Source organism: Pistacia vera, unplaced genomic scaffold (genome assembly GCF_008641045.1).
Source record: "Pistacia vera cultivar Batoury unplaced genomic scaffold, PisVer_v2 Contig266, whole genome shotgun sequence".
Lineage (NCBI taxonomy): Eukaryota > Viridiplantae > Streptophyta > Magnoliopsida > Sapindales > Anacardiaceae > Pistacia > Pistacia vera.
The window spans coordinates 239,374-253,722 of NW_022196075.1; the positions used below are offsets into that span (position 1 = coordinate 239,374).

A 14,349-nucleotide genomic window follows, 5' to 3' on the forward strand; every position below is an offset into this window, starting at 1 on the left:
AAAGGAGGGAAAATAATTGAAGATTAGAAGATGAGTGCATAGAAGAAATCGGTTCAAGCTCAAATGTATAAAAAAGTCAGGGCAAACACCATGTGGTGTGATAATTACTATTAAAGAACCATCGATTAATGGTCTGCTTTTTAATTTCCAAGCAAAAAAAGGAGGATGGTATTTAAATAAACGTTTGCACTTCAAATTCTTATGGAAAAAGATAAGGATGGGATGAGTCGAGAGTGCAATCTATACTTGTTTCAATGATATTAATTATAAATATTTGATTATAATTCATGATTAATGAGCATAAATTTGAATAGGAGAGTTGTTGTCTTTGGACAGTGACATAACCAAAACATCTTTTTGACTAGAAATCTGTTGCACGTGTTAGGTGTTTTATTTGGAGTTTGGTTGCATGAGTACGTGCTTCAATTTCTTGGACTAGTGGTAGCTGCAATCTCGAATGGGAACTTACTTCTCTAAGAGTGTGTTTTGCCAAAAGAAGATATCAATTTGGTTCGAAATCACTGTTTCTTTTTCAATTGGAGGCCATATCTTTATCTACAACTATACGTGAGCATTAACAATGACTTACTAATATTAACAGGAATTGCAAGTGGAGGCTTATGGTATAGACAACAATAAAATAAAATAATTGGATAAAGAAGCTAAAATTACGGAGATTGAAGAGAAGAGAGAGAAAATAATACTTGTGGAGATGAGAAAAAAAAGGCTGGTCAGTCTTCTGTAAACGCTCATTTTCAGGCATAAGCTTGTCCTTTGTTTTACCAAATCCATCCTCCTCTACTTTCCTTTCCTCCATTTTTGGAAACCAAACAACAATAAGTAAGCTTAACAGTTTTCTTTTATCTTTTCACTATTATCTCTCACCATCTCCTCTATTGCCGGACACCATTAACCTTCCTTCCTTTTTGTATAACATATTATTCTTCCATTTCCCTCTCTTTCTACCTCCTTATTTTTCCTTCCTAATACTTCACATTTCCATTACTTCCATGGTTACTTTTATTAAACATATTAATCTTTGTATATTCAACTACTTTTAGTTGTGAAACTTCCTCAGGTATGCTTCTTTCTTTATATCTTTCTTCTGGGTTTCCAATGTTATTTTCTGGATTTATTAAAGATTTTTTTTTTTTTTTTTCATAATAGTAAATTAAACAGCCTTCGTAAAGGGTCTGCAAAGTTTGTGGAAAAACAGCTTCTCATTTTTCTTTTCTTTTTTCAATTAAGCTTTGTCGTTATCTGGGTTGTTATGCTTTCTCCAATGCGAAAAAGCTTTAATAATAATTTTTTCTACCTTTAGTTGAGTTGCTTTATCCTTTTTTATATAATACATTTTTAATCTCATGATGACTGTTCCTGATTCTCGCCGTCTCATCTCTGCTTCTTCCGTTCATTACCTAATCTTATCTTGTTCTGAATTGAATCCCTCAATTTGATCTTAAGAAATCAACATGCATATATATTTTAATTTGTGTTTTGAGATTACTACAGGGATTTTTTGAAGATGGCCAAGGAGAACAGTGGATCAACGAAGCCTAATCAACTGGAATCAAAGAAAAAGCGTCTGAGTTGGATATTAGGTGTTAGTGGGTTGTGCATATTGTTTTATGTTCTGGGAGCTTGGCAGACAACTACTAGTACTAATCCTCTCGTCAATCAATCAGATGCGTATACTAAAGCTAGTTGTAATAATAACGGGACCGAAAATAACAACCCCCTACTAAATCCACAACCATTGCCATCAACATCATCAGGTGTTTTGGATTTTGATAGTCATCATCAAATTGAAATAAATAATTCAGATTCAGTGCAAAACTTTCCAGCTTGTGAGATGAAGTATAGTGAATATACTCCCTGCCAAGATCCAGTGAGGGGTAGGAAATTTGATAGAAAAATGATGAAATACAGGGAGCGCCATTGTCCTAAAACCGATGAGCTTCTTCACTGCTTAATACCTGCTCCACCTAAATATAAAAACCCTTTTAAATGGCCACAGAGCCGCGACTATGCCTGGTATGACAATATCCCCCATAAAGAGCTCAGTATAGAGAAGGCTGTTCAGAACTGGATTCAAGCAGAAGGTGACCGCTTCCGATTCCCTGGTGGCGGCACTATGTTCCCCCATGGAGCTGATGCATACATCGATGATATTGCTGAGCTTATTCCTCTTAAAAGTGGAACCATTAGAACTGCAATTGATACGGGCTGCGGTGTAAGTAAAATTGTTAAATAAGTTTCCAAGTTCAGTATGTTTGTTTAAGACTCTTATACCTTACTTATCATAAGTTTTTCATGGTAAAAAGTGCTTAAAATTGTCATATTTTTGGTTTTATCTTTTAAGGTTGCAAGTTGGGGTGCATATCTTTTGAAGAGGGACATCCTGGCAATGTCTTTTGCACCCAGGGATACACATGAAGCACAAGTTCAATTTGCACTTGAACGAGGAGTCCCTGCTATGATTGGCATTATGGCTTCTCAGCGGCTTCCTTACCCAGCTAGGGCTTTTGATATGGCTCACTGTTCCCGCTGCTTGATACCTTGGCATCAATACGGTAGGGTCCTATCCTGATTCCTGTCTATTTTATTTCACAACTCTTTAAATTTGTTTATTGTGCCAAATAACATCTTGTCTTGACATTTGTGTTTTATTATTAAAATAAACAAAATGAACAACATGCCTGTTTCCAGTGAAGAATTACTCAATGATTTATAGATTTTCATTGCCTATAATAAGTCATTGTCTTAATAGCTAAAACTAAACACCAAATATAATATAATGTTGATATCAATCTCCAATTAATTTCCCTGATAGTAGAAAAAAATTGAATTACATATCTAAAAAATTGTTTGAATGGTTACAGACGGTTTATATCTACTTGAAATAGATAGAGTTTTAAGACCTGGTGGTTATTGGGTTCTCTCGGGTCCTCCTATTCGGTGGAAGAAATACTGGAGAGGTTGGGAAAGAAGTAAACAAGATTTGAATGCTGAACAAAATGCTATTGAGACTGTTGCCAAGCGGCTCTGCTGGAAGAAAGTTATTGAAAAGGATGATCTAGCAATTTGGCAGAAGCCTATCAACCACATTGAGTGTGTTAAAAGTAGGAAGGTCTATAAAACACCACATATATGCAAGTCAGAAAATCCAGACACTGCTTGGTACTCAATAGATCTCAGCATTTTTCATTCTCATGCTACCTATTATATTATATATGTAACATTTATTAACTGCTCATGTGCTTAAAATTAGGTACAGAGATATGGAAAGTTGCATTACCCCGCTGCCAGAAGTTAGCAACCCAGATGAAGTTGCTGGTGGTTCATTGGAGAAATGGCCAGAGCGAGCATTTGCTGTTCCTCCTAGAATCAGCAGAGGGACAATACCAGGTATAAATGAAGAAAAGTTCCAAGCGGATAATGAACTATGGAAGGAAAGGGTGAGACGTTATAAAAGCATAAATGGTTTATTACCCAAAGGAAGATACCGGAATGTAATGGACATGAATGCATATATTGGGGGATTTGCTGCAGCTCTGTTAAAGTATCCATTGTGGGTGATGAATGTGGTTCCTGTGAATTCAAATCAAGATACCCTAGGCATTATATATGAACGGGGTCTCATTGGTACATATCAAGATTGGTGTGAGGCTTTTTCAACGTATCCAAGAACATATGATCTAATCCATGCTAGTGGTGTGTTCAGTATATACCAGGACAGGTAATTTAACAGTTGATTAACTAATTAATTGATTAATCTATCATAAACTTGTAAATGTTTTGATCTTAATTGATGTACATTGAATTTGAAGGTGTGACATTACCTACATTCTGTTGGAGATGGATAGAATTCTGAGGCCAGAAGGAACAGTTATATTCAGGGATACAGTAGAGTTGCTTGTGAAGATAAAGAGTATAACAGAAGGAATGAGATGGAAGAGCCAGATAATGGACCATGAGAATGGACCGTTTAATCCAGAGAAAGTCCTTTTTGCAGTCAAAACCTATTGGACTGGTGAAGCTACACAAAAACAACACTAGTGCAGAGTTGTATGTAGTTTTATTTGTTTATGTCCTTTATGCACGCAGCTGTTTTTGTTTTCAAATGTGAAATAGGTAGGTTTGCTCATCATTATCTCGTGATCATATTTACGTAGTAGGACTGGAAACATGCTCATTAATTCAAGAAAATGTTGAGAGAGAATGAAGTTGTTAATTAGATGGGTAGTGGTGGAGCTGTGAAGGAGATGGATCTCTTTCATTCATACGAGGCCAAATTTTCAAGCGCTAGCTACCCAGAAGCAGCCTCTATTTTGTTATCGGTTGTTGGTTGTTGATGATGAAATATTGTTAGCTTGTAACTGCAATGTAAAATACCGCAAAGCCATTAATTTAGTGTTTTTATTTTGGGAAATCCTTACCCTAATGTTTGATTTTGACACTAACTACTCGCAAGTATAAAATGCTAAAATGATTTAGAAGTCACATGTGATATGAGGGGATTGAATCAAATAAAAGGTGAAGAACAATATTTAAAGTGGTTCGGATGCTCTAAAGTGAATCCTACGTTCATTGCTATTGTATTAATAAGAGAGAGATCAGGTCGCGTTCCGAGAGCTGAGTTACAGTTTAGAGAGAGAGAACTATTTCAGCGTAAAATCAGTTAATCATCCCTCACAAATGAGAGGGGAGTCCTTTATTTATAGTAGGAAAGTTCAAGGTAATGATTATGAAAGCTTTGAGTGGGAAAGTGCTGTGCAAATCATTTCTTTGTGTCTCATTGATCACTTGCCTGTGGGATTTCCTCGATTAAAACAGGACTTTGATACGTGGGCGATCTCCAGTCGCTTACTGACCTAACACTCACCTACTGTACTGACAGGAACCATGCCACTTGCGCTATGAGCGATGTGGCCGCACCTAGACAACGTAGAACTCTTCTGAATTCTGACCATCCTTTATTGACGAGACTCTACGTCAGCCCTATTTTTTTCGGTATAACACCCTTCATTCTTTCTTAAACTTATTTGCGATTGCGACTCTTCAATTCTCCATTTTAGTACGCAATGTCTCATTTAAGAAGTTGATGTAAGTGACATGTAACCATAATGATCTAATCAGGCAATGTGCAGGTCACCCACTTGCCCAACCAGGCAACCACCCTCATCAAATTTCTATTTCTGTTTCAAATATAGAGCAAAAACTACCAAGTAGTATACAAAATCAACCCCAAAGGGAATGCTTTAAGTTGAATAATTATTTCCTCCTCAATCTCTCCTTTCAAAGGACAAAAACAACAAACTAGAAAACTATTGTGTCTTTTTGCTCCCACCAAAAGAGAGCTACTTTCACAAGAATTAGGTATACAGTATGAAAGCCCAATTGTAATTCTTGCAGGCTTGGTGGTTGAATAAAATGTTGTTTAATTTAGTATAATCAATTTAAGGCAGCTCTAAAGCTTCGGGGAGGCTTTACCTCACTAGGTTTAGGATAAGAATAATGACCACCCATCTTTTTTTTTTTTTCAAAGAATTTTATTGGAGAATATATCATAATTAATGTAGCAATTAGAAACTTTTGACTTTGAAAATTGCAATTAAAGGTTACATGGGCGCTGCCTAAATAAGAAAAAAAGGATGAAATTTATTATAATATGTGGATAGAAAGGGTAGGGGTGGGGGCAAGGGGCAAGAAGCGAGGGGACAAGGACAAAGGGGTTTGTATCGTTAAATTGTAAAATGTGTGGACGGAAGAGGGCGTTTGAGTTTGGTTCAGACTTCAGAGTTGCACACGAAAATAATAATACTAATAATTAATAATACAGTGCTCCCACCCAAGGCTTCGCGAAAAGCCCCGTTCCCACCCTTGGTTTCATATATTTCAAATTACCACCCATAAACTAACCGAAAATCATTTAATATAACAGTGAGGGGGTAAAATAGTCATTTTGCAGGAGAGTAGAGAGAGGATTCCAAAACCCTCTCAACTCAATCAGTCAATCTCTCCATCTTCCGCTTTCTCGGCCTTTTTCCTATGATTGTGTCTGCCCAGTTACTGGTCGAACTTGTCCAGCCCAGATCTAGCCGTGACTTTCCATATCCCTCTCGTATTTCTCCATTTTTTTCTTCTTCCCCGTGCGACTTTTGCTATTTCCCCATTGATTTCGACAACAGAAATTCCTCCCGTCACTGCCATTCACCTCACCAGTCGCCCCTCACAAAAGCCCCTTCCATCCTTGACAATCGTTTGGTCGCCGGTCGCCGTCCGTCACTTCACCATCTCTTCGTGTAACAACTAGGTTTGGGTTGATTTGGAGCCTTCTTTTGAAGTTCGATTTGCTGGGTTTTTGTTGTGTTTTGAAGTGAATTTGATTTGTTAATGGGTTGTGGGTTTTTTCTAGCTGTTTTTCCCACCGTCGGTCACTGATTTTCCTTGCCACTACTGTCGCCCTACACCTGCTTGACGCATTGCCCAAACCAACTCCCAGCCCAGGTGACATTTACCTGTTCGTGGATACGGATGAGTTTGAAGAAGAACATGAAGATGGAGAAATCACTCTGCCGCATGTAATCGTTGGGAGAGATTTAAGTCGAGTTCGGAATTCAATTTTAAGGATGACTGGTTCTTTGGAAACATGACTTTTAATTTGTTCATTACTATTATTTATTGAGAGAAAAAGAATTTCAAGTATCCTGTAATTCTTATTAATTTATTGTAAAAGGAAAACAAAAAATTATCTGGAATTATTAGAAACAGAATTTTTCACGGCAGTCCATGGGGTTTGGGTTTTCTTCTTCTTTTGGTTTGGTTTACTGCGTCTCTTGGCTTGAAGGTTACTAAATATTTGTTTAATTGATTTTTAGTTTAAATTTATGCTGCAGCTTACAGGTTGTTCATAATGTGATTAAATATTTATTGAATTTCAAAAAGCATAATAGGGTTCGTTTGGCTCCCTATTTTTATCTATATTCTCAATCCTATTCTCCAAATAATGTTTGACACACTATTCCAAAAATATTATCTTATTTTTTTAATTACTTTTAGACCTCATAAGGTTATTAATTTCACTAAATACCCCCTGAATTTTTTTTAAAATTAACAAAAACACCCCCATCAACCCAACTTGTCAGATTCCGGTAACCATCGCCGGTGATAGCCAGAATCTATACAACGGCCTAAATTCCGACCATAAATGGCTGGAATTACACCGATCTGGCCGTCAACGACAGCTAAAGAAATGGCCATCGTTGACCGAAAACGACGGCCACATCTTTGGCCATCGCTAACGGCCAAAGATGGCCGTCGTTTTGGCCTTTCCGACCGTCGACGGCCATAACAGGCCGTAGATCTGGCCTTTTCCGGCCAGATCCGTGGTGGATCTGGTCGGAAAAGGCCATAATGATGCGTTACAGCATAAATCCGATCGGTTTGTGCCATAACGAAATTTTCCGGCCAGATTCCAGCGATGGCGGTCGGAATCTGACACTACAGGTGGTGGGGGTGTTTTTGTCATTTTATATAGTAGGGTCTTTAATTAAATTAGTAAACCTAAGGGCTTTTTCATAAATTTTTTAAATTTACCTTGTAATACTCCCCTATCCAACAATCCAATACTATCCTCAAAATCCTATCCAAAATACTACACTAAACGCACCCTAGTGTTCGGTAGTGGCTAGGTGGCGGCAGTGGCAGTGGCTAGGTTGGTTGGTTGGAGATGGGATAATGTGAAGGTTTGAAATAATTTAAAAGTAAGATGTTATTTTCTAATTCTATTAATTTGGGGGTTAAAAATAATTTATTAATTTATTTGTCAAGGACTATATAGTAATAACATCCTCTGCCCTTGGGTCATAACCTAGCAATTGCTAACAGTGTTGGTCTTTGGGTGGGAATCTGGAATTTATGAAATCAGGGGTGGGAACTTGTCAGTACGCGAAACTTTGGGTGGGCACATGTCGTCTACTCTTAATAACATTAATAACAAAAAGGTTGAATGAGGGCAGAAGTTTTTGGGTCCAAGGAATTGAATTGGGGGGTTATGTTACCAAAAAGACAAGGAAAGCACAACCTAGTTTATAGTGAGATCGGTGGGATTGGAATTGGGATTGGGATTGGGTAGTTTGCTTTGTTTTATAATTAGATTTAAAAAAAAAAAAAAAAAAAAAAAAAAATCCGATGGCTCTAAGGGAGGTTGAAGAGGAAGTTGAAAGGGTTGTCGAAGAGGCTAAAGAGTTGCATGATTCGGCTGCTTCTCTTATTAATCGAACATCGGGTGAAGAACAATCTTTAAGACAGCGTGCTCTTTCTTTGGATTCTAATATTCGCCGCTTGCGTTCTTTACTTCATTCCAACAATTTTGATTCCAAGTTGGTTGACAAGCTCGAAGAAGATTTACAGAGAGCTACATGTTTGATATATGATGGCGATGCTTCTGCTTTCCTTCCAACCAAAGCAGAGGGTATTTTTCTTTTTCACTGTTTTCTTTTCTATTACATATCTCTATTTAATTTATTTATTTCTTCCTCTTCTCTTCTCTTCTTGCTTAGGTGGTTTTCTTAGAATGTTTATTGGTCCAATTAATGTTCGAGCCTCCCGCAAAGATGTCCAATTGAAGGTTAAAGAGGAGTACAACGCTTACAGGGTATGTGTCTGATTCTATGCCTTTCCTTTGTTTTCAATTTGATTGTTTGTTATATAAGTTGCTTGTGGGTGGAGCAGGATAGGACTGCCCTTCTTTTTCTTCTATTTCCCTCCACGCTTCTTATATTAAGATCCTGGATCTGGGATGGATGCTTGCCTGCATTTCCTGTTCAACTCTATCAGGTAATGCTCTTTTGTTTTCTTCTTGTTTTAAATGCTATTTTTAATCTCTTAACATTGCCCATTCGCCATATTCTTTCTTAGGCATGGCTCTTGTTCCTCTATACTGGTTTGGCTTTGCGAGAGAACATTTTGAGACTCAATGGAAGTGACATTCGCCCCTGGTATATTGCCTTTTTCAATAATAATTCATCTTATTCTGCTCCTATATGTGTATTATCTTTTCTGTACTTGACGACACCAACCCAATTTCATTATAGGTTTCATCATGTTCATCATCATAAATATATATAGTACAATCAAATACCAAGAATTATTTTGAATGGTGACTTCTGCCTCAGTTCAAATTTATATCAGTATAACCGGGTTCCTGCCTCTTCCTTTTCCTAAATCTAATTACATCTAGCTATTAAATAATTGTATTATTTTCATAATGTTGAACAAAACTTGTGGTTATGTTCACTAACATCTTCGTGAGATGACACTTATGAAATTGAGAAGATTGAGCTCATGAACAGAGGATGCAAATAAAAGATGTTGTTCATAAGTTTTATTGTAATATTTTCTGTGAAGGTTTTATTTCTTCATCATCTTTTCTGTTTTTCCTTTTATGTCTTTTTGTTTTTATATTATCCACATAGTAACATTTGTGACATGTACCTTTTTATCTAGATTTTACATCTTGATGCTAATTATGGAATCTTATGACTTCCAACTCAAGTTTAAGATAAACCATCCTGATAGTCCTAGCATACACATTTGAAAGAATTTGTCTCCAAGAGACAGGACTTATAAATTAGTTTGGGATTGCACATGATTGATGGATCAGTTTATGACTTGATGAGGGAAGAAACAGTTGAGGCTGGCTTTCGTCCTCCGTTTTGTGCCATGCAATATGGATAAATGAAGAGCTGCAAATTGTCATCAGATCTTATCAATGTTGATGATGACAATAAGTTGGCCACTTTTTTGCAAGCTAGTCGTTATTGTTGTAGTCACTGTGCCTATTATACACTCCTTCCCCCGTCCCCTAAAAGTTAATAAATGATAATGATAATATATAAAATAAGTGAATAAAGTAAATAAATAGGAAACCCTTCTCAAATCCTACATATTGCCATAGCATTAAAGTTTTGAGGCTTTTCAGGGTTGTTAGGGGGAAATCACGATAATACTTTTTGAATCATGAGCGCTAGATGACCTTGAAACCTCCAAGAATGACTTGTTATGCCATTTGGAACCTTAAGCACATCATGGAAAATTACCAACATATGTTGATGATTGTGGTAATTTATGTCACCATATTTATCTAGATTATGGTCTGTTTCACTTAATTGGTCGAGACATATGGCAATATAAGATCATGAAAGGTAGGAATTTATAAGAGAACAATCACCATTCTCAGTTGATACTAACTTGTAGTTCACCCTTTTTATTGTTTCTTCTTCTTTGTGGTCTAAAGAGCTTTCAAATATGAGAATCTACTAAGGAATTACTTTATGTAAAAGCAACCTCACTGATGCAATTTATCTCCATAAACTGGAAGTTCTTGAAGCTAAAACTTAATACCAGCATCCACTTCTCTTCTTCCTTATTTTCCCTAAATTTTAATCTGAAGGTTGTTAATTTCCTTGTTGTCACCCTGTTGTCTTGCTGCTATGTTATCTCAGCAATTCAGATAAGAAAAAGATTTTTGAGTTTCTTTTTTTACTTTATTTTCCCTGTTCTTAAAATTTGTTTGCCCATTTCCCAATCTTAAGTATGTGTAGAACAAGAGTAAGCATATAACAAACAAAACAAGTGTGGAAGATGAACCAGATTATAGCCTCAAGTGGTACTCTCTACCTGTATTTGATGAATTGTATCTACAATAGTGTACTATCTAATTTTTTAAACTTTTGTTGTTTGTTGTGTATATGCATCCCTCTCTTGGTTCTAATGTACTCATTATTGAAGATTAATGGAAATGAAATTTTTATCAAAATGGACAATCTTTGGCATACAAGCTTGCTTATTTTATTAATTTCATCCCTGAAATTGCAGACTATTTCAGCAAAGATACTGAATATACTTATGCAGGTGGGTTTACCATCATTACTGTGCTATGCTTATGGCCCTTGTTAGTCTCACGTGGGAGATTAAAGGACAGCCAAATTGTGCACAAAAGCAGGTTACACTTACTCCATTACCTGCTGATTATATTTTTAGTCTGTTTGATTAAAATTTAGATAAACATTGTACAGAGAGGGGTTCAACTTTTCCTTCAATGGGCTATGATGCAAGGAGTTTCCATGCTTCTCCAAAACAGATATCAACGCCAGAGACTCTATACTCGTATTGCATTGGGAAAGGTGTCTTGACAAAATTACTTTATGCATTGCAGATTTTATTTTTGCTTTATCATTCTTTGGTTTACATTGATTATGTCATTTATGAATTCTTGATCCCTTTTTGCCTGTCTTCGTTCTTTTAGGATCTCCCCTATCATTGTTGATATAAATATTATGTCTCCTATTTTAGTCCGAATTGAACAGGATATAGAATGCCCCAGTTTTAAATGCATAATTTTCGATTAGAGTTCTTAAATATATTTCCTTTTTTATTCAGGCCAAGAGAATGGATGTTGTTTGGGGAGAAACAGCTGGTGTAGATGGCCAACTATGGCTCTTGTGTCCAATGCTTTTCATTTTGCAGGTGATTCAAGCTATTTTTGTGATTACTAGTTATTGTACAAATTTACCTATGTAACAATTGCCTTAAAAGTTTTTATCCTCTTAAAATAATATTTTACAAATTAATGCCCTTCATTGATTATTTGTTTGCATCAACGAAATTTTAAGATCACTCCTTTGTAGCCTTTTTTGTTTCCAGAGAAAGGTGTCATTTCATGACCAGCACTCTATCACATGTAACTGTGTGGTGTGTTAGAAACAGAAGCATGCCTTTAAGTTTAGTGGTTTTCCATGTTTAGTGACTTACTACACAAGTGCAGAACTTTGAGAGACTGTAAATTCTATCTACTTGTGTGTAGATTGCTGGTTTCAGTTGTGTAAAATTTTACACAGAGAAATTTAAATATTGGTTTCTTTTCCTTCAAGATTCAAACCAGTTGCAGCTTCTTTTCTCTTAAGTTCTTACTCAACCTTTTTACTGGTTTCAGTGTCCCTGCAAGGATCATAGTTGATATTCTTTGAGAACTTTGTATAGATTCTTCTTTGTTCTATTGTGTATGTGTGCTCTTTTGTGTATACTGAATTTAGTGTCACTGCAAGGAGCATGAGTCATTTGAGTTTGATATTCTTCGAGCATTTTGTATAAGTGCTTCTTGGTTATTTTGTGCTCTTTCCAGTTTAGCATGAAGCATCCTTTCCCTGTACTTCCTCAATTTTAATGAAATTAGTCAATAAATTTGGTTTGCATCTGGGATTTGACTTCTTTGAAGTTGTCACAGTGACCTGATTTCAACTTATTGTTTTCTTTATGTTTATGAATTTGATGTTAGGGTTTTGAGGCATATGTTGGATTACTGCTGCTTAGGACTGCATTGGATGGGGTCGTATCTGAATGGCAGGTTGGTTATTCAAAATATTATTATTATTATTATATATATATTTTTGTTCACTTGTGTCATGTGGAACATCTTCCTTTGTTTATAGGTTAAAAGGATAGTATGATATTAAATTAAAATGAAAGTTGACATGGTTGCATTTATGTCATAACAATATTGGTGATGGAAAATTGTTTTTGGCAGGTAATTTTTTGTGGGGTCCTTTTGGTTGTAATGGCAGTTGGGAACTTCATAAATACAGTACAGACGCTCATGGCAAAGTCCAGGTTTAAAGCAAAAATGAAAAGAAGTAAGAGCAAGCAGGAGTTGTAGAGCATCCCTAAGTTTTAGGTTAAATCTTACCAGAGCTATTGTAGGATCTCAGTTTTGGAATTGGGTTTCAAAGATGTTTTCACTTTTAACTTACTTTTTACCTTATATGAATACATGTTTAAATATTTGTGCCACAACATGAAGTGACCCTAAGAGCATAAAATCAACTGGCCATGATCAATATGGCACTATTCCAATATCATGCAGTCCTCTTAGGTGCAGTTTGAAGTGGAGAGCCTTTCAAATTTCTTAAATTGTGCCAAAAGAAACCAAATTGTTGAATATTTAGTTGAGTTTCTTTGATTTTTATTGTTTTTTTATTTTTGGCTGAGAGACTTGTTAGGCTGTATGCATCTTTAGGCCAAACATTTTGGGGGGGGGGGCAGGGGCAGGAAGAGGAAGGAGGAGGAAGGGAGTTGCTAGGGAATCTTTAGAGAAATGTGTTTGGTTGGTTAGAATAAATTAGTAGGTATGTTACAATAATTTGTTTGGTTGAGAGAATAAATGAGTGGGTATGTTATATAGATTACTAAATTGTCCTCATTTTTTAAATAATAATATAATATTAATTTTTAAATTATTTCTTTTAACCTCTTATATTTGAAATTTTGCTAAAATATCTCAACCATATAAAACTTTAATTTGTAGCAAAATCACCCCCATCCACCCCAAGCCATTGCCGGCAGTTAACCACCACTGCCACCAGCCGTCGTAATGGCGCATGATCGGTCGAATCTGGGTGATCGTGCGCCAGTAAGGCCTAATTTGGCCATGGATCTACATTTAGTCGTGAATGTGAAACGGCCAAAGATCTGGCCTTTTGGCGTTTCATGGTCGGAAACATCCTTACCAGCATAGGAGCGGCAAGATCCCGTCGGTCTTGTGTCAATATGACCACTTTTGTCGGCGGCCAGTGGTGGTGGCTAGCAACCGACGATGGTCTTGGGTGGTTGGGGGTATTTTATTAACTTTTAAACTTTTTATAGCTGGGGTGTTTTAGCTAAATTCTCAAATATAGGGGGTCTGGGTAATTGTTATTTGGTAGACATATAAGAGCAAATGTGTCTGAAATGATAAAAGGTTAAGGGTAAAATATGATCAAAATTAAGATTACCTTAGTAATCTTATATTAACACTCTTTGGTAAGATAATCTAATTACCCCTAATATTACCAATAGTAAATACTATTTACAATAAAAAATTACGTAATATTTTATTATTTAACAACCAAACAAGAGAATCTTGAAAATTAAATAAAGATTACAAGATTAATCTTATATCACCCCAGACGAAACGCAGCCTAAAGAGATTCCTCTATTATTGCTTGGTTGGAATGGTGTTGATTAATTGCAAGTTTAATGTTTAAAAATAATGAAGGTTTTGTCGGTCAATGATAGTCAACCATGGGTAAGCTAACGATTAAATAAACATGTCAATTAAGTGAAAACAAGAGAATCCTGGGTACGGAAACAGTTAGCTCAGTGGGTTACAGAATCGAGGTGTTAAGTTATTGAAGGGATGAAATTAAGTTGGGAATCAGAGATTGTAGCAGTTGGGAATTGAGAAGAATTACTTGAAGTTACCTGTGTGAATTTGCAGTTGTTTGAACATTGTAGATAGTATTTCGTTAA

General features: G+C 36.1%; 2 protein-coding genes across 3 annotated transcripts; both read left to right on the forward strand.

The window, feature by feature from the left end:
- The first annotated feature begins 751 nt into the window (after positions 1 to 751).
- On the forward strand, positions 752 to 4,432 carry LOC116133181 (probable methyltransferase PMT18). Of its 2 annotated transcripts, XM_031418857.1 has the most exons (6): positions 752 to 1,078; positions 1,513 to 2,233; positions 2,363 to 2,573; positions 2,883 to 3,180; positions 3,272 to 3,739; positions 3,831 to 4,432. In XM_031418857.1, the coding sequence occupies exons 2-6, from the start codon at positions 1,526 to 1,528 to the stop codon at positions 4,057 to 4,059; spliced, it is 1,914 nt and encodes a 637-aa protein (XP_031274717.1). In that variant the 5' UTR covers positions 752 to 1,078; positions 1,513 to 1,525; the 3' UTR covers positions 4,060 to 4,432. The 2 variants fall into 2 exon arrangements, with proteins under 2 accessions (XP_031274717.1, XP_031274718.1); XM_031418858.1 differs by lacking the exon at positions 752 to 1,078 and having other exon boundaries at positions 1,164 to 2,233.
- Positions 4,433 to 8,160: 3,728 nt separating this feature from the next.
- Positions 8,161 to 13,038, forward strand: LOC116133182 (transmembrane protein 120 homolog). Its single transcript, XM_031418859.1, has 9 exons — positions 8,161 to 8,476; positions 8,565 to 8,659; positions 8,737 to 8,841; positions 8,923 to 9,002; positions 10,918 to 11,008; positions 11,082 to 11,189; positions 11,446 to 11,532; positions 12,341 to 12,409; positions 12,590 to 13,038. Exons 1-9 carry the CDS (start codon positions 8,194 to 8,196, stop codon positions 12,716 to 12,718), a joined length of 1,047 nt encoding a protein of 348 aa, XP_031274719.1. The 5' UTR covers positions 8,161 to 8,193; the 3' UTR covers positions 12,719 to 13,038.
- The last annotated feature ends 1,311 nt before the right edge of the window (positions 13,039 to 14,349 follow it).

What these genes read in the sequence shown, in the direction of transcription:
- LOC116133182 (XM_031418859.1), top strand. Translation starts at nt 8,194, where the DNA reads ATGGCTCTAAGGGAGGTTGAAGAGGAAGTTGAAAGGGTTGTCGAAGAG. An exon ending in GGAAGTGACATTCGCCCCTG is followed by an intron (nt 9,003 to 10,917) that starts GTATATTGCCTT and finishes ATACTTATGCAG; the next exon opens with GTGGGTTTACCATCATTACT. An exon ending in CAAATTGTGCACAAAAGCAG is followed by an intron (nt 11,009 to 11,081) that starts GTTACACTTACT and finishes AACATTGTACAG; the next exon opens with AGAGGGGTTCAACTTTTCCT.
- LOC116133181 (XM_031418857.1), top strand. Translation starts at nt 1,526, where the DNA reads ATGGCCAAGGAGAACAGTGGATCAACGAAGCCTAATCAACTGGAATCA. An exon ending in CAATTGATACGGGCTGCGGT is followed by an intron (nt 2,234 to 2,362) that starts GTAAGTAAAATT and finishes TTATCTTTTAAG; the next exon opens with GTTGCAAGTTGGGGTGCATA. An exon ending in TTCAGTATATACCAGGACAG is followed by an intron (nt 3,740 to 3,830) that starts GTAATTTAACAG and finishes TTGAATTTGAAG; the next exon opens with GTGTGACATTACCTACATTC.